The sequence below is a fragment of the Alosa sapidissima genome, chromosome 9, assembly GCF_018492685.1.
Source record: "Alosa sapidissima isolate fAloSap1 chromosome 9, fAloSap1.pri, whole genome shotgun sequence".
Taxonomy (NCBI): Eukaryota; Metazoa; Chordata; class Actinopteri; order Clupeiformes; family Clupeidae; genus Alosa; species Alosa sapidissima.
In genome coordinates this window covers 4057512-4083101 of record NC_055965.1, presented here as the reverse complement: position 1 = coordinate 4083101, position 25590 = coordinate 4057512, and the positions used below count along the sequence as shown (strand labels likewise).

The window sequence follows — 25590 nt, the reverse complement described above, 5'->3', positions numbered from 1 at the left end:
CCTGCCATTTATTTTGAGGAAAAGAGACATTCCTTGCCTATTCAAAGCAGGCAACACAGCACGACACAACACTCATAGACAGAATAAGCCACTAAGAAGATTTGCTTGATCACTTCTGTTTCATTGTTTCACACAGAGGAATAACAGGGGAAAACAGGCAATCTAACAACATTTCTACAGATCAGGCTGTTAGCTCTGCTCTCATCGACTGTAAACTATAACTTGATTAGACCCAAAACTGGCATATCTCAGTACGGTAAGTCACTACATTAAATTGTCCATGACTTATAAATTGTAATCTTAGTTGTGTCACATGTATCATCTTGAGTCTAGACAGGTATCTTGTCAGGCTTACAGGTCAGGGGGACATGTCAGGGTAAGCCAAAATGGGCTACACTATAGGCCTACACGGTGCAATTGTGCCCTGTCTACTGCCCTACTGAAGTTTATGATGTTGAATTGTGTTTCCTTGTTTTTACAGCGTGATAGTGACAGTTATAAAGTATTTACAGATGATCAAAATGTATGACTCACTGCAGCAGCTTACAAAGACAAAAATGCCTTGCTATAAATGCATTCGGGGGGGCATTCGTGCGCCCCCTTGTGGCTCTTAGAGCAATTCGAGGGTGCGAATTTAATGGAATTTTAATCTCGTGTCCAGATGTTCAGCACGCTTCTTCTATAATGTCCTATAATGTCCTAGGCCTATTGCTATATAAGATTTTACAATGAAAGAAAATAGTCCCAAACAACTAAAGATGTGCATCATAGCCATATTACGCCAAATTGTCTTAAAATAAACGAAAGTTTTGATGCGCGTGGTTGTTACCTACACAGATGCTTTAGCAGCTGTGTCAATTTCAGTGATTGATGACGCAGGAGCTAAACCTAGGCTACTTCCTACCTATTCCTAACATCTTTTCAGTGCAGAGGTTGCGCCGACAGGAGAGACAACGCGAAAAATGAAGTTTGTGGCTTATCTTTTTTGTTTGGTCCTTCTGACCTCACTGACGGGTAAGTAGCCTAATTTAAAAGGTAACATTACATTTGCAAATTACATTGACAGGCTATATACATTCCTAATCAAAGCGTGTAAATATTTCTGAAAATAATAATAATACATCTTTTTTAAATGTAAGGTTAAGTTGTCATACTGTAAACATTAAATAAAAGAAGAATACCTGATCTGTAGTGCATATGCTGAGTCATATGGAGAGTTTTTAAAATGATTCATACGATGCAGAAAGGAATCCAGTGAGTCGCTACACCTAAACCAAATGCGTTCATAATGATAGATGAAAACTAATTTCCTTTTAAAGGATCCAGTGATGTTTTTAGAGCTGTTATTGCATGGAAAGTAGATTTTAAATATTTTTCTGTTTGTTTAGTAAAGAAATGGTCTATTTAATGTATCATATTTCAGTGATCTCAGAACTGATTTATGGGATAATGTGAATTGTATTTGTATTTTGCATTGATTTTTGCAAGACACTTGTATTTTGCACTGTTTTTGCAAAACAGTTTTGCAACACTGATTTTTGCAAAACATACTAATGATGCAGGCTACTTTGCATAAAAACTGGACACAGGAGTGCAGCAGCATATTTGCTAAACAAATGTGTAGGCTGGCGTGCCACGTTGCCGTGTGAGTGCTGGCTGTATTGACTGAGGCCAGTTCATTTTCATACCCCCTTGCAGGTTGGCCCTCAGGGTCACGTGTGCGCCCAGGCAGACTCCCTGGGGAGAGGGGGGAATGAATGGGCACTTTGTTGCTCCCTCGAAAAACAGCCTCTAATGGCATTCTGGTCAGAGACGCACAGAGGGGTGTGTGTGTGTGTGTGTGTGTGTGTGAGGGTGAGAGAGAGAGAGAGTGTGAGTGAATGAGTGAGAGAGAGAGAGAGTGAGAGAGACCAAGAGAGAGTGAGAGTGAGAAAGTGAAGAGAGAGAAAGAAAAAGAGAGGAAGAGAGAGAGAGAGAGGGAGGGAGGAGAGACGTACCTCTGGCTTTGGCTCACACAAGAGTGTGAAATGAACATACAGAAGAAAGGATGTTGAGACAAAGACAGAGCTAGAAAAAAGATTGATGGGGACAAAGACAGAGTTAGAAAAAAAGATTGAAGATTGACGTCTGAGAGTAAAGCAGGCAAAAGGCATAAATACATTCTGCTGAGATGCTCTTTGTTGTGAATACTCTAATATCAATAAATATTATTTTAATTATTTCCTCTAGTTTCTTATTGGTATAATACACATTATGCACACATGGAATCTTTGTTCCCGCCCGCTAAATCTGAAATCAATAATTTATTTGGCCTCATAATATGAAAGCCCAATTGATGGATGACCATCAGAAAACCCTCTTAATAAATGTCATCAAGAATTTATACTAATACCATTCAAGAGGCTACAAATCATATCTCCATAATAATTGGCTCATTAATGGCAAGCTGTAGCCATGTAGCACATGAAAAAATGCAAACAGAATATGGGCCAGTGGGTTTCATGAGGAAAATATAAAAGTGGCACATTTCACAAAGACAAAACATGCTCTCCATTCCCCAGCAGATGCATCTCCAGTCATCAAAGAGAGCTTAGCCAAGCAGCTTCTCCGCACCAAGAGGCAGAAGGCTGGACACCCTGATGAGCCGATGAGGGTGGGGTCATGCAGCAGGACAAGTTGTCTCTGACTGAAAATGTGAAAGATACACAGCAGCTATATATCAGCCTCAGTCTGTCTGGGATAGACTATTGATGCCTTCATGATTGATCCCTATATGATGTCATAAATATCCCTTTAAATAATGATGGTTGCATAGGCTAGTGTTCTTAAATGTGTGAAGTCATCATCACCCTCAACCCGACTCTCTTTCTCTCTCTCAATTCAATTCAATTCAATTCAAGAATGCTTTATTGGCATGATGACAAGCTCACTTATATTTCCAAAGCAGTTATACAATAAATCTGAACACATACATGTCAGTAGATTTTCATAAGATAAATAAATAGGTAAAAGTAAAATAAAATGCAGTATATATGATGCAGTGTGTGTGTGTGTGTGTGTCTCTCTCTCTCTCTCTCTCTCTCTCTCTCTCTCTCTCTCTCTCTCTCTCTCAGGAACACATGTTGCATATGCAGAGACTGGAGCAGAGGGCCCGCGAGACTAACCTGGAACACTGGCTCAACCCTCACTGCTTCCCACGCTGTGACCGCAACTATGGCTACCCAGTCTAAGCGTCTGATCTCAGTGCGTCTTAACTCCAAACATTTCCTGTAGCAATAGTTACTCAGTTACAGGGAAATCTATCATTACTGAAAATAAATGGAATAGGGAAAGCAGGTTATATTGAGGGTCAACACTGTGTATGTTAAGAAATTGAATTACAGCAGTTATAGGCTATTATTTTCCTGTACTGTAATTTACAGCGGCGAAAACGACGACGACTGGAGCCAATGTAACGATAGATGATGCTGACGGAAAGGAGAGAGATGAAGTCTGGAGACAGTCACCTGACTCATTGAGATGTCCGCTGACGGCCTCTACGGGGAATTTGCAATCCTTAAATAAATATGGGTCAACTTTTGTCATCAGCTAGCCTTTAACATTTGCAGATAGGCCGTATTGGCTCTTGATGCAATAGACCTTCAATTCTGTATTTAGTCTTATTTTTTCCTTTCTTTTTTTTCTACTCAAAATAAAAGCATACATTGGTTTAATAAAAGCATATTAGAAAAAATATGAATTCATTCAGCGTGTGTTCCACATTTGGGTGCTTGGGTTTTAAGAAAGGACAAAGGCTAGCCTGTAGGTCAAGGTTTTTGTATTTGAAGATGAAAGAATATTAGAGAGTCTATTTGCCAGTTTACCGTCTCACCAGGTCCCGCATGAGAGTCTGTCAAACGTCCTGAATTTGCGAATAACTAAGAATAAATTGGAGGGCTGTAACTGAGCTAATAAGTTCATATATTATTTGTTAGGGTGGAGCAAAAAGAAAACTGAAACGTGCCAACCGGTCCTGTGTTGCATTTCCCGTGCAATGACGTTGCCGTTTATCATAGGAAATAAAATCGAAAACGCCCACAGTTCATTTTACAGCAATGTGTCAGTTTAGTTTGCAAGCAGTTCCTCAATCTTACTTTGAAGTAATTATCCTCCAATGTTATTTAAATCCTTGTTGCCGAGCAAAAGCAGCTCATCACAACATTCCAAAACGTAGAATAATTAGGCCTGTGCCTATGTTGCTTTTATTTTATGAGTAGCCTAATTTACGCCTTTAAAATCTTTTTGAGCTATGAGTTGGCAAGTTTCTACCGAGCCAGTTGCTTAAAAAAAAGTCTCCATCTCTTAAAATGGTAATTTAATCGCCTTCAAACATTAAATCTCAACTGACAAACTGTTGCTATTTTGATCATTTCTGATGTGTAAATATATTTCTTTATCAGCGAAATACGCAAGATTGTAAACTTGTCAAAAGGAGATGTGCATTTACAGAGCTAAATGGGCGCTGAACAAAGATCCTATGCTGCCATCCTTGTATTAGCTTACGTGTGTGCGTGGAACGACCAAGTATGACTGTTTTTTAAACTATAAAATAAGAATAATCATGATAAGAATAACCCAATATTTGACTTCAAATAGGCTGTAGGCCTAGTCCTTTATATTGACTCATGCGCTCGGCTATACAAAGTTCCCTGAAACCTGAGTCAAAAAAAGCAGTTTCAAATGAGTTTTGCGTGCCAGTTTACTCAAAGCTGAAAGCAAACTCACACATGCAGAAAATGTTGCAAGTTGAGTAACAGATACACACGTCATTGTTAGACTTGTTAGAGGGCACATCAGGCGATAGCAAGAAAATGTTCAATCGAATGGCCCTCAGCAAGATGAACATATTATACTGTAATTATACTGTAACTTATTAAAACTTCACATGTGCTGTATATGGCAGTTTTTGTATTTATACATTTCCAATGATATTTTTATAACTTGTGTTTGGACACTATGCGGAAGAGCCATTCTGATGCCGACGTGACATGGACACCATTAATGAGACTCACACACGCAGTAGCCTATGAATGTGATAAGACCAATTATTTCTTAAAATGTCCATGTGGGCAACCAAGTAATAAAAGCACCACTGATATACTGAGCTGCAAAGAGCCAAACATTTATGCAATTCGAAATTTCAAATAATCTTCACAAAATGACCAGCAAATTCAGGTGCTTAGGAGGGAATTACACACTCTCTACATAAATATATATATACATGTTGTATTTTTTTCAAAACGTGTCTTTCCTTCAATTCATTTGATTTGATCTCTTAATTAAATAGAGATAGAAGAGTTATGCACAAACACATAATCTGGTAAACCTTTTATATACATTATATGTAAAATTTGGAAATTATAGAGGACACTTTAAAGGACTGATTTGTGAAAACGAATATATGACCAGCCATGGCTTTTTTATCAAATCCAAGGTAACTCAATTTTTGTCCTTAAAGAATCCTTGGTCTGTGGTGCTCTCTTTGATAGTCACTGTGAGGAAGTTTGACGTCACGTCCGTGACCACCACCTTCTCCAGATTGCCAAGGCACGGGCTCCAGCAGCTCTCCTCCTCCGGCTCGTCCAGGAGGTGGGCCATGGGGATTCTGGCGATGAGGGTGGGCGGGCGCAGAACGGGCGTCTCCTCCGTCTGGTAGAGGCTGGGGTGTGGCAGGCGCTTTAAGTGCATGGGGGTCTGGTGGACCAGGTACTCCTTAGTCCTGCAGCCGGGAGCGTCCAGGCCCGGCTCGTGCGAGAGCGGGTGCAAGCTGCGGCCCGGAGTGCTGTAGTGCTGTTGGCTGCCGCCGGCTGGCGTGAGCCGCATGGGCTTTGGGGGGAAGCTGGGCTGCTGTCCCTGGAGTGGCCGGTGGGCCAGCTTCATCCCCCGCATCTCCGAGGCCCTGTCCAGGCCGTCGGCCAGCCCCAGTTTGGCCAGTTTGGAGGCGCCGCTGAACATCAGGGGCTCCTCGGCTCTCCTTTTGGCCAGGTCTCTAGGAGGGCCGCTGAGCAGGCCGTCTTTGAAGCGCAGCTTGGGCTTTGGGCCTCGTTTCTTTGGTAGGGTCGGGAAGCCGTCCGGCTTGGGTCGCAGGGGCGTCGGAGGAAGGCGGTGCTCCCGCGGGGGCTCCAGCGGCCGGACGCGCACACTCTCCCCTCGGTTGACGGTGCTGGGCGGGAAGATGGTGGGGACGACGGCTCGCAGGCCCTCTCGGGCTCTGGGCGTCACCGTGAGCTCTGGACTGGGGTAGGTCACACAGATGCCCCGGCTCGCCTCACTCCTGAACTCATAGGTTTTGCCTTTTTCCTTTGCTTGAGCCTGAAGACACAGAAATGTTTCCCATTATTGATAAGTAAACATATTTCTTGAATTTCCCCTTGGGGATCAATAAAGTATCTATCTATCTATCTATCTATCTATCTATCTATATTTCAAGATCTGCCCCATTATGGAGCAAAATGATACCAGAAATGCACAACAGTATTTCATTTATCATCATCATTGTGGCGTGGTAAGACATGTTGCACTTTAATGAAATACAAATCATTACATATTATTACAATGTAACACATGATTTAATTTTGGATTCATCAGTTTTAGTCTTCAGCTTCAGCTTCCAAAGCCCTCACATTAGCAGACATCAAAGGTAAGAGGTTATACAACTAAAATGTGAGTGAGTTCCTCAATAAAACAGGTGAAATTTGCCAGAGCAACAACAAACTGCAAAACCCCCTCACCAAAGACTGTGACTGAGCAAAGCCAAATTAATGATAAATAACTGGACTCAACAAGATTCTTCAGTCCTGATAGGCAAAAATGAAGTAAGTAAGTATTTTATTTACATAACTCAACCCACTGCGCTCCAAAGGAGTGATGGAAAATGGTGTGCCCTAGGCCTAAGAAGAACAGGCAAATGCATGACAAGGGTGGCATCGTTGACTTAACAACTGTCTTTTCATGCACAAGGATTCAATGTCTTGATAAAAAAAATATCTGACGAAATTGAGGTTGGACTGTTCCATCACAACACATGTGGGTGCAGTGAAGAGTCACTCAAGCTGTTTGTTTACATGCAACATTCTTGGAATGATGCCTAGAGACTGTGTTATCTGTGGTTGCTGTTGCCTTGCACCTAACTTAGCTGAAATTATCTTAAATCTAGTTCTGGATGAACAATAATAATTTACTCACCCGAAGAAGAAATGTCTTCGGTTTAGGTCCCCTCTTCTTTGGTCCGTAAAGCTCCCTCTCGCGTTCTCTGTAATGACAGGGTACGAACATTTGCATGTAACCCAGTCGACAGCAACCTGGTGTTCTAACGCATGCATGGTCTACGAGTTTTATTTCTGTACACTTCTGTGCATTTACCGTTCTTCAAACGCGACAAAGAGGCGGGAGTCCAAAATATTTTCTTCTGGTTCCCATGTGCTGTACCTAAGTGGGGGAAAGAGGATGTTTACATGGCACAATTATTCACCACTGCCATACATTTCAAGCTCTGTCCACCGCACGCCCGCCAGCTAGATTTGCAATCGTTGCCAGCTTGTTAACTGGGTTGGTTGCCAAGTCAGTTAGCACTAGCGGTAGCATGCGAGCTAGCGATACATTTGCCATCAGCCTGTGATTTAGTCTGGTGGTCTGTTACTTCGTCCATGCCGCCACACAGAGTTGGATATCCGCAAACGAAAAGCGAGCTGACGTGCAGAAACCGAGAGGGCCAGAGAGATAAGAGGCTAGCTGGCTAACGTTAGCAGCACTGACGTTACTTACTTCGGTGACCAGCCCTTCCATTTCACTAGGTACTCCATTCGACCCTACCGTCAGAAAAGGAAAAATAATACTTCGTTAGCGATGCAACATTGGCAGAATAAGTGCGCTCAAGCAAAACAACGACATGGCTATGTGTATACACCTACTCTTCGAATTCTCCGTTTGATGATAGATTCTGCTGCAAATACCCTCTCACCAACAGCCGACAGTTCCATGTTTACGTCTCCACACCGTTAGTTGGGTAGACAGCTTGGTAGCTTGCTGGATGGATATTTTTCTCTCCACTCGTTCAGAATTCCAGGCAGCCCATAATACTCATGGGCAGCAAAGACGTCACTACGTTCTTTAATATGTTGCCGAGGCAGCACTGTCGGTGGAACCGTTTAATGAAAGGCCATTGGCTTAGCTGTTGCTACGTGCTCGGGGTTGCTAAGTGAGAGGGAGGAGCGTCTTTGCTCAACATTCTTGACAGGAGGGAAAATGGGTTAGAGAAAAGCACGTTCGCAGTATTAGAGGTCTGGAAATTCAAACTATGTTCAGTCTGGAGCTCCGGATGTGTCCAATTATTATACAAATCTTGTTAAATTATTTGAGGCGTTTATTATATAATTTGTGGAATATTGTTTTTGGATATTCCCGTGGTGAAATTTCTGGCTCATCTCTGGGCTACCTGGAAACATATGACTATGAGAAAAAAATAAATTGTATGCTAGGTTATCGCTATTCTTCAACGCGGGGTAAAGACGCTCAATAGCCTAATAATTGGCAAATTTCAAGCTTAGACTATTGGAAGAAGAAAGTTCAGAAGTAGGCTAGCAGCATATATCCTAGTTTGGTGTTTTTTTATTGATAAGGTCAGAAGTAAATGGCACAAAATATCCACGCCAACAACCAGGCTCCAGCGTAGTTAGTCGAAACTTGACTCACAACAAGTTAAAATAGGCTACCTTAACATGCAAAAAAGTGAGGAAGGCAATATGCTACAAAACCATCTATGATAGCCTAAGATTTTAGGGACTGAGCTACATCTCAAGCTGAAATTAATGTAGTTGAATTGTAGGCTATGCTATAGGGATATTATGTATTTATTTTTCGATCGAGTCGTCCAGTGAGCAAACCAGTGATCGAGTGTATTTGAATTTAGCTAGCCATCATAATTTAATCTAGCCTCATCCCATTTACCACAGACAGAATTTCATAGGAAATATGAACAGGCAAGTGACGACAAGTAGCCCAGACAATCCTCTTTTAGCTTTTTTAATGACGCGTTAAGCCTATGACAGGGAAGGAAAATATCCGTTTACTTGTAAATGCTATCACTGCCACTTTTGGATTATCTTATTACCTATTTTAGATCACACTGGTGAGGATATGCATGAAAGTATTGCAAGGAAAGCTATTGGCAGAAAGAACAAACAAAGACCTCCTAATCAATAATCTCTGTAGAAAACAAAAATAGCCTCGTGTATAGTCATAGCCTATAATAATGACGACGACGACAACAACAACATAATAATAATAGTAATAAGCCTAATAATAACAATAATAGGTTAATAATAACAACAATGAGAATGATGATATAATAATGATAATAATAACAGTGATAATAATGATAATAGGCTACACTATTCAAACAGTTTTCACAGGCTCTCTGAAAAACAATTTGATAAGATCAAAAGAATAAAAAAAATTCTTTGTCCCTCTCGCATATTAGGCCTATCTAAAATAATTGTAGCTCTTATTTTCAGTAATATTGCAATGTGACTAGCCTATATTAGACCTTCCACGGATTCGAATTCTCAGGTGGTCCTATGGAATGGAATTGGTCTAGATATCAATACCTTTTTAGTCCTTAATAGGCTTATAGCCTAACAATAACAATAATAGCCTATAGCCTGTAAAAACAACATGATAATAGTCTATTACGTTAAAATATCATAATAGCCTATAGCCTATTTCATTTTGGCACAATAATAATTATAGTAGCCTGCTATAGCTGAATTTGTAAAGCAAACCATTTAAAATAGGCTACATTTTACATAGGCTTTCAGGGCCAATTAGTGAGGTTATTTCCAAACAAACTTTTGCAAAACGAGCAATTTAAGGCAGAATAAATAAGTTTACATCACAAAGTTTAGAATGCACCTGGCAATAGCAAAGAAATGTATATAGCATATGTTGGCACATTTTGTTAATCATTATTCTTTTGCGACAGTGAAACATTACATGCATGCAACATTATGCTATCGCAATTGCGAAATTTTTATATAAAATTAGAGAGAAAAGTAACCAGTGGTGAGACTATTTTTAAGACCTCCTAAATTTGTAACTTGTAACCTAAAAAAAACAACACGTTTTTGCAAGAGACGGATAAGTTCGAAAACGCACATAAGGCGATATCATTTTATGTTGACGATACTCTGGATGAAGTAAGTGTAGACTATTTCAGAAGATTATATAGGTAAGCTATTTGACTAGCCTAGTCATGTATTTTGAAAGATAGGCTATATTTATTGTTACATTACACCCTTTGTTGAAATAAATAGGTCTAGGAATAATAAACTCTCTCAAATGGGTCGTTGAACATGTTCATATAGTCAAAGGTAGCCAATCTATTTTGTCTTCAATAATTGGTAAGCAATGTCATTAACATGAACCTGCAACGTCGAAACTCGAAAGACAAAGGAACGTCGTGTACTATATCGCCAAGCTCGAATAAACACCTTTCCATATAGGCCTATGTCTGATTGTTTTGTAGGGCTAACAGTGTTTAACTGCATATTGTATAACCTACTTGTATGCGTTGGGTGATTTGTTTTGTCATATGCAGGGGCACAATTAAGGTAATGCTTTTCGTGCATAGTCAACTGGGGTGGCGAGCGGCGGGACTCCTTTTATGGTGTGGTACGCTATTGGTTTCAGCACGTCTGCAGTGCAGTACTGGTTACAGCCGTATATGGGTGCGCGGTCGACATGTTAGAAGATTATTGGTTCGCTAGTTTCTGGGCAACCGCCATTACACGCAGCCTGCAAGCAAAGCAAAGCATAGAGGAGCACGATTTATAAACGGAAATACACAACATCCGAGACCGTGAGCATAGAGCTGATGCCGCGCTCACTTGCTCTCAAGTCTCCCCTAGCCGTGCGCACGCACGCACGCACGCACTCTCTCTCTCACACACACACACACACACACACACACACACACACAGAGAGAGAGAGAGAGAGAGAGAGAGAGAGAGACGTATATGCACACACACACAAAGAGAGAGAGAGATAAATATATGGAGAGAGAGAGAGAGAGAGAGAGAGAGAGAGAGAGAGAGAGAGAGAGAACAGAGTCTCCATCGTCAACCGAACATCTGGATACCTTTGTAAACGACCAGCTCCGCTGTTCTAAGTCCACTGACCCATTTAAAGGATTTGGCCATTAACCACCGCACTTTGCTATTTATTCTTGCCATGCAGAGCAATTTATAGACATACATAATTCTGAAATAGGCATATATAATCCCTTATGCAAAATCCAATATCAAGATCAATGAGGTTCAAGTTCTTCTGAAGTTGATCGTCCATATGAAATTCATCGGCAGTTAATGCAAGGTTCACAGACTTTGACTAAACTGACTGTTACAAATAAAATATTGTAGGCTATTAAATATTGTATCTGCACGGTTGTCTCCAGTATATGTGAGTTTGTCATTTTCCAGCCTCTGGACTTCATGACGCCTAAAACATTCCAGTTTCTGGATGCGGGCTTGGTGTCTCTGACCAATTTGAGATAGAAACTAGGAATATTCCAGGAAAAGAGTAATGCATGAAAATGAATGAAGATTGAGGAAGGTTGCGGTAAAGAAGGAAAGAAAGGGAAAGAAAGACGCAAAGTGAAATGAAACTCAGACCGAAAGAATGAGAGAGAAAGAAAGAAAGAAAGAGAGAGAGAAAGAAATAAAAATATATTTTAATTAATGCTCTATATATGAATTTAGACAAAGGCTAAGTAGACAATTTATGCAGCAGAGTTAGCCAACAATTTGAATTGTAGTTAATGCATATTTTTCTGATGACTTGAATGGCTCCTGTCTTATCCGAAAAGAAGTTCGCTTGCATTTTTATAATAGACACCCAATTTTGCGACTCAGAGGTTTCATAATGACGGTCTCTGCGGGTCTTACGATCGCAGCAAAGCTGGATAGGCTATTCGAGACAGCCATTTTCTCTCGTCTCCGAGCAGAATAACCTACTTATCAAATGCAGTTGCGCGACTGTTGCGAGATAGGAAATGGTCGATGAGCTTGCTCTGTGGTGGTTGCGCGCCTTCGTCACAGTCCACTGCCCATGTCTTAAGGCATTTTCGATTTTAGACAGCATCTTGACAGTTTGGTTACGACGAGGACATCGCTGTCGTCCGCCATGTTAGTTTGTTATACTACAGTAATTCGAGGTTACCAAATCATGAAGCCTCATTTGGTTTATCCAACCAAGAAGTTTGAAGTAGCCCTGCCAATAATCTATAGACTGGAGTTAGGCTATGGGTGCTATAGCCTACTGTAAAATACTTAACAAGACCACCAGTTAGGCTATGGGTGCTATAGCCTACTGTAAAATACTTAACAAGCCCACCACCTCTCAGCCAGTGTAGCATAAAAAATGAACTGAGTTTGCATTTTTACTGTCATGTCTTTTCAAAGTCTAACACGTTTTAGTAGTTATCTTAGGCTACTTTATGGTCGTTGTGAATGCGCAGATTTCTTGGGAGAGTATTATATAGGCTTCTACAAGTGGTCGATGGCTTAGGCTATGTAGAATTATACAACCAATAGAGTAACATGCTGAATTAACTGGATTGTTTAACTGGAGACGTCTTCGCGTGAATTCTTGCAGATGTCCATTTTCTTTCTAAATGAATTTTGCGGTCAGTGTGCATGTCATTGGTTCATCATCACGAAGCAAAGTTGCAAGGCATTTGACGGACAGCAAATGGTCTTGTCTGTATACTTACCATGTATGCTCACGTCCGAGAACCAAATGTTATTTATTTCATGCATGCAACAGGTTGATTTTCGGGGGAACTTTTTCACTTCCACATGGATCAAGTAATTCAATAGACCAGTCATAAGTGATTAAGTTATGAAGATTTATAAAGCTCTTGGCGGCTTTAGAATTATTCAAACAGCATAGGTTACTTTCATGTAATGATAGTATAGGCTATTTCATCTTTATAACATTTTAATTAAGCTATAGCCAACTGCTTTTATTTTAGGCTGCAACTTGAACCCTGCTCATTTGAAACAACATTATTTTGGTAGCATTTCAATTTAAGCAGATTTTGTACAGTATTATAGGATTTTACAATTACATTTTTGCAACATGCCTGGCATATGATAAGTGTGGTAAATAAGTGTGTTAGAGATATAGAGAATAGAATCTTTATGACCAATAAGAGAGTTTTCCCGGCAAGCCATCCGCTTCTGCGCGGAAACCCACAGATCCAATCAGAATTTTCGAAGGAGGCCGCCAATAATTTTTTTTAATTCTGAATACAGCATTCAAACAACATCATACTATCAGTTCAAGGTTTCCTGGTTTGGACGTACCACAGTCCTTCACATACACACACACACAGGACGCTCGCACAAAGACAGAAATACATCTGAATAGGTACTGTCAAGGTGGACACATGCAGTGTAGCAATAGACATTGTCCAGAGACAAAATTGTTTTTAAATGTATTTATTGCAAATGATTTTGCAGAGGGAATGCAACTGTTATTTGTCAACAGAATTGACCTCTTCCCAGCCAGAAGCACAATTCCTCTGAATTAAGTGTTGACAACCGTCATGGCCAGAAAATGGGAACAATGTGGTAGCGTACACGCTCCAGTGAGGAACACAAAAGTCTAACCTTTGCCTTTGAAGATCTACAAAGGTCCACGCAGGGACACAGAAAGCATCAACATGGCAATATGTCGATATTGAAGCTAAGCAGTGTACATAACAAGGTTTTGACATTGCAGACCCTGTAAAAGGGCCTTGGACAATACACTCCAAGCAACAGAACGCACAGTTTATGTTAAGCCTATGCTTTATGTTTATCTTTCAAAGTCAAGTTAAGGCACTGTTACTACTTGAGTTAAACTGACTGTTTACAGACAACAACAAAAGCAGACATGTTATAGGGAGTAACACTGCTTTGAAATTCACAGATCCAGCTTTAGCAAACTGTAGTTGTAGCATATTAGCAATGCAATGGACAACAATTCTGAAATTCGAAGCTTTCAATATTTTTTATAAAAGAAAAATTAAATACAAAAAATATGGTAATACAATGCTCTCTAGCTTGGGGGGTCAATGGAAGCATCTAGTTTCAGGTTAAACACAGTTTTGTGCACTCCTGCATCTAATATAGCTGTTCATCTACCAAGTGAGCTGCTGAGCTGAACCATTTAAAATATCCACTTTAAATCATCCATTCCTTAACCTTTGAAGAACAGTGCAAAGTGCGTTTAGATACCACGGCCCTTCACATTAACTTGTGCATCTGACAAGATGTCATAATTCCATGGTTTCTCACTGCTTGATCTGTCCATGCAACACAAAGCTTTCAGGTTTCATCTCTAACCTGCATCTTGACTGCCCAAAACTGCACATATGCAAGTAGCTGCACACAACCACTCTCTCTCTCTCTCTCTCTCTCTCTCTCTCACACACACACACACAAAAAGACAGAATGATTGAAGCAATCCATCTTGCTCTTGTCATGATCACTTCTGATACAACAATTCAACACAAAAAGGAGTTAAGATACAAATGATACACAACTCTTTGCATGAGTAAGTGCTTGATGTTTAGATTGCACCTCCAACAGACTAACCAATAAGGAGATGGGCCATGATTAAAAAACAACCACTTTTTTTCAGTTATCTACATTGTGATTACCGGCAGGGTGAATTTAAAAATTAATCAGTATAAACCCCGAAGTATGAAGACAGGATTCTTAGATTATAATCAAAAGCTTCTGAAAATATCTCAATAATTCTTCTCAGGAATTCAAGGCCAATATACATTTGTACATTATTCACAAAATCAGTCAGTAGTCTTCTAGTCCTGAAATCCATATCTCAAACTGTAACATATTCCTTAAAAGTCACAGTGAGACAATTGGTTGTGACATCAGTGATGATTATGTTCCCAAGGAAAGGCTTAAAAGCAGCAGCGGTATCCTCCACTGTTGGCCCTGATGCCAGCGCTGAGGTGGACGGCACCCCTGGAGTTACTGACCCCGGCTCCAGTCCCTCTGGAGTAGCCGCCTGGGTCTTTGCCGTCCCATTTCTCTCCTCCCTGGATCGCACGCAGCTCAAGTCTATCGGCTCCTCGGGGTTGGAGTCCTGAAAGGTAAAGTCATGCCCGTTGCTGGGATACTGGTGGCCAGTTAGATCCACGGAATGGCTCTGTGTGGGAGAGGTCACGCTGTTTGGAGCGCTGATGCTCCGGGAGCTCAGGAACTTTTTCCCTTCACCATGGTCCTCGCTGTGTTCCGAGTGGCGCCGCTTATTAGACAAAGACAACTTTTGGGGGGTCTCCGAATAAGTTCCGTTCTGGCACGACGCAACCTTGCTCTGGAACAGCCAAGGGCTTGTACTGGGCTTAGTGGTCAACTGTAGTGGCTGATCCTCCGAGGGTTTGTGTTCACCCTTGGCCCTTTGTGATTCATTCGTTTCCACGGACACTGGCTTGTCTGCTAAAGAGTCTTTCTGTGTGGACAGGCCGTTGACCGTCCCAGAGGCACGGCTCTCGTGACTCTTCTCCTTACTGTCCTTTTTATGAATATGGTCTGACCCGTGCCTCTGCATAGCCTTCTTCTTCTCCGTCAAGTTCTCCGTGGCCAGTCTGTCAGTGTCTCCCTCCCCGTTCTTAATGCGGGCGGCCTGGGTGCCGTTCTCCATGTACTTACTCATGACAATGACAATGCGTCCATTTTTGTTTTTATTTTTTACAATCTTCAGCTTGCTGCTAATTCCATTGGGGGGTGGATCCTCCTTGGCGCACGAGTTCACCTCAGGCTCCTTGCCACCGTCCAGGCTTGCAGGAAGCTTTTTGAGCTCCATGGTTATGTCCTTCACTTTGCTCAGACACCCAGAGTCTTTGTCCTGAATCCACTTCGGTTTCAGGGGCGGGGGGAGACTCCAGCCCGTGCTGGGTGGTGGTGTCTCTGGCACTTTAGCCTTTTGGTACTGAGAGTCATACATTTTGGGATCAGGCTGGTAGTGGTGGTGCTTCTTGCTGTTGAGCTGGTAGTAGAACTTCTTCTTGCTGTTGGATTGCTGCTCTGCATGGCCCTCCTTGCTGTGCGGCTGATACTGGTGGTGCTTCTTGCTGTTGAGCTGGTACTGCTGTGTCTGCACGGGCTCCACTTTGTGCAGCTTGACATCGTCCAGGACTGTCTCCTGAAGGCCGGAAAGGACACTTGATCTTCGGGCAAAAGAGGGAAGCTGAAACAAAAAAACAGCAATCAGCCATGACAAATTCATTCACTTGTAATCTTTTTTTTTTGCATTAGGGCAAAATATTTCACCGCAAACTGTGTCTGAAGTGACAAACTATTGTCAGTGATCAGGGGGCAGTCCGTCTTTAACTTCATGTTGAGAGGTGCAAAAGGAGAGAGATCTTACCTGAACCAATAAGTGCTTTGGTTTCGGGCCTCTTTTGCGGTACCCTGTCAACTGTTCTTGTCGCTCCCTGTGAAAAAAACAGAACACCATCAATTGTTTGCCATGGCCTGGACAGCCCATTCACAGACAATTCATCAAATAAAATACACTGCCACTGGCCATTCAGTTAATAGCCTACTGCATAGCATAAAAATAGAGAAATATGAATATGTATGCTGACATTGACATATGGCTGCTTGCCTTAATGACAGTCCCAGTTAATGTTGGCTTGTAGAAATATTCAGAATATACATATTTTAGCCATAATGTCAGATCCTGATGATGTCACAAATAGAAAATGTGGTCAACATCAGTTATCGACATTAGTAGCACATGTCATGCCTAAGTCGTGAAAATAAAAGTCAATCCCTTAATTTCTTTCTGGTATCAAATCATAGCTGAAAGCTAATTAGCCCTACATGAGAATATGTCCTAAGGCCTGGGCTTCAACTCTCGAGGGAGCAGCCTGGGCCTAATTAGGCACAACAAAACCCCGTCTTGGCAAAGTTAATGTTGAAAACAGACACGGAGCAATGCACAAACTGTTACTCAGCTGTGCGTAGGAGGCAGGCCTAGTGGAAGTGTCAACATAGGTCTACTAGATAACAGTGTCAACATAGGTCTACTAGATAGATACTAGAGGACTCTCTCCTCTATGGAGCCGAGAATTCCCATAAGGAGATGTCCATGACAGGAGATCTGAAAAGTATTAGCTTAGGGCTTTGTCCACTTTGTCCAGTGGACCAACTAACCTGTCATCTCCAGCGTAAGTGGCTAACTGAACAATTCGCTGCACTGAAGGCCATGCAAACCATTTTTTATTTAGAAAATTGGGTTCCTTGCATACCCCCCTTCCTCTGACATGATACAACAAAGCCCTGGTAACTAAAGATAAGATGCCTTTCACTTAAACATAACAAGAAAACAAACAGGTGTGCTCTCATGACATTATATTAGGGCTATTTCAAAAGGAGGATTATTCTGTCCTTTCACCTAAGAGAGCACTATTGGTTGCTAGGCTAAATAGGCCTACATCACTAAAAGTGTTATCCAGCATTTGTAAGGCCAATGCAGTTGCTTCCATGTGCAGGACATTTCATTTGACTGTTGTTACACTTCGTATTTAATTAATGATGAGGAATGCACGAGCTGCACCAAAGCTGCACCAGAGCCAGCACTATTTAAATTCAGTTCCATTTACTACACGCATGCGCATTCCCATCCCCTCGGCATGTGAGAGCGAGAGCGCACTAGAGCCGTAGCCTTGACAGCGTCACCCCCTCCTCCCTTGACTGTACAAGGTCAGTGCAAATAGTCGAGTCCGTGTGTCCGTCTCACCTGTTTTGGAAAGCGACAAGAAGCCGCGGGTCGAGAATGTTTTCCTCTGGCTCCCACGTGTTATATCTATTAAAAGAAAATGATGAACAGAATAAGAAAAGGGTAGAGAGGTAGAGAATATATGAGGGAGGGGGAGCACGAGAGCTAGGGAGAGAGGCAGAGGACCATGAAGCGCAACAATCGCTCTCGCAACCAACCAACCTACTGCGGCTGCTGTCATTTAAATGGTTAATGGATTGTTTAGAACCTATCAGAGCCCTTACGTGCAGCTTGTTTATGTGTGATAGCCTACTGAGTAGGCTTTATCACATGTCCGGCCGACATGTGCGTTGTACACATCAGCAAAGCACTAACGATGATGTAGGCTAATACACAATGCACATGGCGCCCGAATGAACATGTCGCCTACCGTTATATTTGAAGTTGCACGGTGTTATCGAAAAGTCATATTTTTAAGTGAAAAGGTTGCGACTGGCCTCGACAAAAGTACAGTGATGGCATTCCATAAATGCATACATGCGTGCACACATACACACACGCACACACACTGCAAATCCAGTAAATCCATGTCGCTGGTAGATGTTTTCTTGTGAACCCAAACATAATGAAATGCATTCAGTAAATAAAAAAAACTCAACAACTTACTTCGGAGACCAACCTCTCCACTTGACTAGGTACTCGAAACGACCCTGTAGAAATTATGACAGAGGGGTGTTAATTGGGGAGAAAAAAACTTTGGAAAACGTTCCTTCGACCTTTCCAAATTTTGTTATGGCTTATTGTATTTCCTTGTTGGAGGCACATACTAGACGATATATCAACGATAATGGCGCACATTGTACGCATTTAAAGTAGCAATCGCATTGATAGGCTGAAATATTGTGCATTTTCAAACCTTTCTAATCCGCTTCTTCTCGATGCTCTCCACCGCAAATACGTGCTCTCCCGCGGCGGGTAGCTCCATTTTCGATGCGCGCTTGCAAGGCTTGGTAAACGAAGGCTGGAATGGCTGTTCAAGCGACTCGATTATTACTTCCCTCCTCCTTGAAACAAAACATGTGTACGTTTTTGACTCCTCTTGGTCCCCCTCCTAGGATCGCGTCGCCAACCTCCTCTCTGAGAGTGAGACCGTGTGGACTGTGGAATAAGCTGTGGAAAACAGTTCATGCAAATAACCATTAGTGTGACGTCAGCTAGAGGAGGGAAGGTTCGAGGGTTGGAAGATGTAGTGTTTTTTTTTTATCGAAGTGATACGATTTTGTATTATAGGCAACCTTACCGAAGTCGATGAATCATCGTAATGGTAATGTTTTGATAAATCTAGTTACAAACTATCATTGAACCATACCAGGAAGACGTAAAGCTCAGTGAATATCTTTTTTTCATCATACACTGCAGTTCCCTCTTCAAATGGCTATTAAAACGTCAATGTAAACATTCATAGGACTCGCAATCTCCACGTATGGGCATTTTAGTCATTCCACCTAGTGCCGAAGTGTACCTGCATTAGGAAGTATAGGCTATACCTTGTAGAATAACTCTTCATTTTTGAAAACCTTCTGAGTATTGTTTCTAGGATAGGCCTATCATGTACACGTTGTTAATGTTGAGATTGCCCAAATGCACTAGAGTTTTGATAGTCTCTTTAATTGGTATTTTCCATGTATCTGTGATAGGCTACAGAATACCTAACCTTACAGGTAAGGCACCTATCTAGTATTCATGTGGACTGACAATTTAGAGTGAATTGGGGCTACAGTCTTATCTATACTGGCCGCTATCAAAACCTTAACCAGACGAATAATGCTCTTGGCCTGATTGTGGAGCAGTGGATTGAAGGATATGTAGGTCATATTAGTTGGTCTGTAAACCCACTGGCATTTCCTAAAGCGCGTTTATTTCTGCCATCTGAATCCTGACGGGCACCAGCTGGTTTAGCACTTGGCAATATGGCCTCAGTCGCAGCTTGGCGCATGAACACCTTGAGGCAATGTCCCTCCGATTAATTTCATACTGCGCGACGCACTTTCTACATATTCTATGAGGACAATGTCATTGCCTTATTATCAGCAAACTATAAAATTCAATCTGCTTAGTCTTTATGAGGCAAATAGGCTTGTCACCTATTTGTTAAACCTTGTCCGCTCACCGCTATCCTTCATACACGCATGCAAGACCAAACGGCGCCTACAATATTTGTTTATTTGTCAAAAGCCAAGTTTGTCTAGGATTTGCATGCCTGGACTCATGCACATGTGTTTGAATAGTAAGATGATGGAAAATAACCAACGACACGAAGAAGAACAATCCAGTTCTCAATAAAATTCAGCACTTTAGGGGTTAACGTACCACCGACTATTCAGGCGGCAACCCTCAGCCTATTGCAAACAGGCACGACTGCCTTTCCTTATAAGGTAATGCACAGAAAACGACTGTGAAATATCTGATCAAGTCTCTTTAACGGTCCAAACGACTTTGCATTTAATAGTTGCTTGTAGTAGGGTTGCGGTAGGGATATCATCTACAGTGATAGAATTCGGAAAATACGCAAACGATGGTATTCATGAGCTACGTCTTCCTTTAAAAAGACGCAGCTTGAAACTCGACGTCGCAGTGTTCCAGTGCAACAGAACAACACGTCGAAGAACTGTTCACTCATAGTGAAGGTTACAAAGTATAGACCATACAAAACTGGTCAAATATTAAATTTAATTATTAAGCTTGCAACATCATTGGAAACCAGTTCATCGAAACGAGTGTTTTCTCTTCACCTTTGAAATGAGCCTGTTGGTGATTAAAATAGCCCAATCAGCTGACATGTGCATTAAATGTATGAGATATAACCTTACACTGGTGCCATCGTTCTGTGTTTTTATGGCCAGGAGCAAAACGCAGCCTCTAATGGCGCTGTGGTAGACTATGGTAACACGGTTTCTAAAATGGACACCTCTGAAACTATTTCTTCACCACTCTACAGCAGGGTACTAAGCTCACGTGTATTGAGGTTTGACAGAACACAATGCACGTGCTTCTGTCACAACACTTTCACAGTGACTAAACATACATCTCACAAGGGGATAGCCGCCAAATAACAACAGCCCATCGTTCTCAGTCAGTATTTTTCCACATCAAAGTTGTCGATTTTCTAATGTCTTTTCTAAGACTGCAGGTAACAAAGAACGGTTATTTGCAAAAGAGGGTTGACAAGGTGTATGAGAGTGGTGAAGTAATGTTGGGTTTTAGGCGACAAATGAAAAATCTGTTTGTCATAGGTCAGATACGCATTGAGTCCTCGATACAGTTTGAGTAGCCTAATCAAAATGAGAAGTAACAACTCACACCAGAAATAGAGGGACATCACCTGTCTTCCATACCATTGCCAAGGGCTACCTGTTGGTCTTCCCCTTCTCTAAACCAACACATTTGCCTTCACTCTTTATCATAGGAATTAGTAAAGGGAGATAAGGTGTTTGCTCACAATATTTCATTTTCATTAATGATCACATTGTTTAATAAAGACCGCTATGTATGCAATGATAATGTGGATATTTATGATGTTAGACAATCTTCCGCGGTCATTTTCAAGAGGTGGTAAAATATCTTTAAAGGTAATGGTGTCTGTTGTTCATATGAGTTCCGATGCCGTGATCTGAGGAAGCTAGTCAAGACAACAATATTTTTTAAACTTTCTGTTCAGCCCGAAACAGTTCCACGTAACCAAGAAATAGTGTATATCGGCAAAATCCACTTGTCCACTTATGCACGAACAGTTTTAGCTACCATCCATGCGCACTCACAGCATTCGTTCGGCTGAGAAATTCCAGTCACTTCGAGAAACACTCTCTCTATAACTGCTAAAGAAAGCTTGTTATAACATTTCTTACAGTTTGTTTTTATATTTTTGGCTGGTTCATTTTAGGCTATAGCAAACTAAAATACTTTCTAAAACCAGTGAGAGAAACGCCAGTTAGAGACAGGTTATTTGTTTGGTGAGGTTTTGTGAGATTGTTGTGTTTGAGATGCTGATGTTATCACAATGATTGCATGTACCACACATTGAAACACTACTGAAAAGAGTATTGATAATTACAATTTTAATTGGTTGACAGGAGTCATGCATTCACATTCACTGATTTTGTGATTCTTGAGCAGTAGTTGATGTCAACAGGGAAAATGCAGGAGTATGAGGTTTGTAAAGGAAATCACTATAAAGTAGACACTCATGAAGTGAATTCTCATAAATGAAATCTCAAACCATGAGTAAAGTTCAAGTTCAAGTGAATCCTAAAATTCTTTGTAAAAGACTTTCATGACTCATGATAGTAGGAGTGAGGAATTAAGTGTTCACATTAAAATTATATCTGTAATATGATCTTGGACTGGGTATGGGGAACAGATTTTTTGGTTAATTTTTTTCCAGTGAATTACAACCACAGCACTGTCAAAGTGAGAGAAGAGGAAGAGCCTTATATTAACTTTTCTGAATGACCTCAGACATCTAGTCATGGGCATTTTGGACAGTATGGTATTTTCTTTCTTAAGTGGAATTAAATCTAAATGTACCTGAAGGAAAAGTGCTGTAATGAAGACTACGTCATGCTTATTCACTCATATGTTCATACATAATGTGTAGCCATTTTACTGCAGTAAGGTTTCCTTTTGACGCCAGTCCTCCTCTGATTGATACCCAGCCACTTGTTCAAATGAGTCAACCTTGTTTCTGTTTCTGTGTTGATGACCTAACCCCTGCTGCTGATATCAGTCTTGGTCAGCATAGGCATGGGGCATGGTGTTTTAACACAGGTAAAGCCCCTGACACAGCACAACACAAAACTGACAAGATGGTGGACATGATGAAGAGCACCACTCAGCTGAAAATGTGTTTATATGTATTTATTTTTTTCTCAAGAGGGCTGCTTTCTAGAGAAGCGAGGTGTTCTCTTCCAGGAAGCCGAAAGTTCTTTGGAATTGTCAGTGCTGCCTATAGCCCGGAATTACCCTTGTTTTCCCCCTCAATGTATTGCACATGTTTACTGGAAATATGCAATAAGATAGTGAGCTTTGTTCAAACGCCAGAATGGATCATTATCAAGAAATCTGGGTGCTTGTTGAGCTTGCTGGTTCTTAGTATTTGGTTGATTTGCTTTGGCAGTAGTCTTATCTGCTCTGCTTGTGGAAAACATTCTGTCTGAAGGATTCTTCAGCCTGATAAGATAAAAAAATCTTATTTGATAAATTTATGATATAATATCTTATGAAGTGTTTAGATTTGCTGAAAATCTATGCCTACCACAGGTTACCATATTATCTTAACATGTATGAATGATGTATAAATCATAACGGCAATGGCTATTTATCAACCAGACAAAGAGGATAGCAGTGGTTGTTTCACTGTGTCGAGTCGGGGAGAAAGACAGAGAGAGAGAGAGAGAGAGAGAGTAGTGCGGGGTGAGAGTAATCAGTGCAGGTTTCTCCATGGAGACTTTGCTCTGTGCGTCAGGATAGCTCATCTGGAAACGGAGTGACCATAAAGGCACTGGCGTCCTTGTGACTCACCAGCTTCACCTGGAGGGAATCTCAGTGCTCAGGGTTCATCAGTAGCAGGTAGGACTCATGACTATTGAACAATGGCCACGGGCACCGATGACTCACTGTGGAAAATTCTGCTTTATTTCCCACCCCCTCATACAAATGCACACTCTCATGCAATTCCTCTCTCTCTCTCTCTTTCTCTCTCTCTCTTTCTCTCTATCTCTCAGTACTTTGATGCAGACTCAGCCCGGTCTGATCCTCTTCAAAGGTTAATTATTGGGACTATTGACAGTGCTTTGGGCTTATTTGTGATTCCTCTTGACGTTTGCTCTCTTTCAGCTCCATATTAAATCAATTTCTCAGGAAAGACGTGTACTTGCCCTGGTGAAATCCCACTCTCACAGCTCCACTTACATGCAAGTGGACTATGGGCTTGGAGAATAAATTACATTAGCTGACTTATAATTCGAAAGATGGATTTAGGGTCCAATGTGAACATGTTTCTTCAGTGTCCAATGATAAAGCCCATTCAGTGTACCGGTAATTAGTTTACTCTGTAATCATATTTTGTTTTTAACATCAAATGAAAAGCATTTATTCTAGAAGCGCTGACGTATTAGTAGATTGCTGCTGAAGGACCTGTTTGTCAATGTGACACAATGATGTCACTATGATCAGTATGACAATGACCTTACCCTGTAATTTCACTTAAATTGAGGGAGACAGAAACTCAGAGTTACGGTTAGAGGACTGTAGAGTGAGAAGATAGAGTTAGAAGACTGTGTTAGAAAACTGTAGAGTTAAGGCCTATTCACACCAAGAACGATAACGATAACGATAACTATAACCATAACGATAAAAGCGTTCACTCTGAACAACGATAAACAAGTCTCTCCTTGTGTTAATGAATGTGACAGTTAAAATGTGATGGGTTCTGATTGGCTATTAGCTTTTTATCGTTCTGAAAATCACTCTGAAAGTGATCCCCAACGATATCGTTCTTCATGTCGTTATCATTATAGTTTATGTGTGAACGTCGTCATTCATATTAACAAGAACGATATTTATTTATAGTTAAATATTTATAGTTTATAGTTATCATTATCGTTCTTGGTGTGAATGGGCCTTTAGAAGACTATAGAGTTAGAAGACTATAGAGTTATAAAACTGCAGAGTTAGTGGACTGTACTCAGAGTTAAGGTTAGAGGACTGTAGAGTTAGAGGACTGTAGAGTTAGAAGACTAGCTCCAGACAAATAAAAAGGAAACTAAGAGAAACGCCCATCTGCTCTACTTGCCACCCAAGTGCACCACCACTCCCAGCCCCTGTAGCTATGAGTGCCATGGAGCCTCATGCTCAGTGTCACAGGCACAGTGGGAGTGGGAGACAGACAGAGAGAGAGAGAGAGAGAGAAGGAGAGAGAGAGAGAGAGAGTGAAGGAGAAAGTGTAGGGAGGAGAGAACGAGAGTGATTGGGGGTCTGGCTGAAATGTTAAGAGTGGCCTCCAGCCATGCCGACAGAGCTCGGCAGGGGGTGATTAGGCAGCGCCGCGGCGATGGTGGGTGTGACGTGGGCAGAAATAGCCGGGGATTATTAGCCAACACCATGATTAGTATCCGGCTCAATAACAAGCTTTTTATCGGTGAGGGGAAATGTACACAGGATGGATGCCCTCAGGCCTAGATTTTCAACGCCACGGAGTCTTGCCAAGCCAGCTGCCATGTTGTTACCAATGTATCTGAGACTCGTCACTTGTGTTTTTCATGATTATGCTTGCATGAGAACTAGATCCTTGGACACAAATGCAAATGCAGGCAACACACACACACAGACACAGACACACATGCGCGCTCACACACACACACACAAACACATACGCACACGCACGCTCACACACACACACAGACACACATACACACACGTGCACACACACACACACACACACACACACACACATGCTCATGCACACACAGACACACACATGCACACATACACAACACACAGAGACAGAGATAATTTGTGTGGCCTGTGTATTAGCTAAAATAACTGTTGACAGAGCAGTGAGTGAATTGTGTGTGCAGGGAGATGAATGGCCATTGTGCGCCGGCATTTTCTGGATCATTGGTCAGAAATGGACGTGCGGGTGTCATTGTCACCGCTGGAGTGGTGCACAGCTCAGGATCTTTCAGTGACCCGCTGGAGCTGACC

General features: G+C 41.5%; 3 protein-coding genes across 5 annotated transcripts; 1 reads left to right on the top strand and 2 right to left on the bottom strand.

Moving 5' to 3' along the window:
• Positions 1-921: 921 nt before the first annotated feature.
• Positions 922-3650, top strand: c9h17orf67 (chromosome 9 C17orf67 homolog). Of its 2 annotated transcripts, none has more exons than XM_042104773.1 (4): positions 922-1014; positions 2565-2653; positions 3114-3243; positions 3423-3650. In XM_042104773.1, the coding sequence occupies exons 1-3, from the start codon at positions 963-965 to the stop codon at positions 3228-3230; spliced, it is 258 nt and encodes an 85-aa protein (XP_041960707.1). In that variant the 5' UTR covers positions 922-962; the 3' UTR covers positions 3231-3243; positions 3423-3650. The 2 variants fall into 2 exon arrangements, with proteins under 2 accessions (XP_041960707.1, XP_041960706.1); XM_042104772.1 differs by having other exon boundaries at positions 2562-2653.
• Positions 3651-4720: 1070 nt separating this feature from the next.
• Positions 4721-8153, bottom strand: cbx8b (chromobox homolog 8b). Its single transcript, XM_042104771.1, has 5 exons — positions 7950-8153; positions 7804-7847; positions 7402-7467; positions 7225-7291; positions 4721-6351 (listed from the first exon to the last, which is right to left on the bottom strand). The coding sequence occupies exons 1-5, from the start codon at positions 8016-8018 to the stop codon at positions 5479-5481; spliced, it is 1119 nt and encodes a 372-aa protein (XP_041960705.1). The 5' UTR covers positions 8019-8153; the 3' UTR covers positions 4721-5478.
• A 5366-nt stretch (positions 8154-13519) lies between these two features.
• LOC121719295 (E3 SUMO-protein ligase CBX4-like) lies at positions 13520-18994 on the bottom strand. 2 transcript variants are annotated; one of them, XM_042104769.1, is made up of 6 exons: positions 18746-18994; positions 18496-18539; positions 17851-17916; positions 16474-16540; positions 15523-16293; positions 13520-15492 (listed from the first exon to the last, which is right to left on the bottom strand). In XM_042104769.1, exons 1-6 carry the CDS (start codon positions 18812-18814, stop codon positions 14923-14925), a joined length of 1587 nt encoding a protein of 528 aa, XP_041960703.1. In that variant the 5' UTR covers positions 18815-18994; the 3' UTR covers positions 13520-14922. The 2 variants fall into 2 exon arrangements, with proteins under 2 accessions (XP_041960703.1, XP_041960702.1); XM_042104768.1 differs by having other exon boundaries at positions 13520-16293.
• Positions 18995-25590: the final 6596 nt, after the last annotated feature.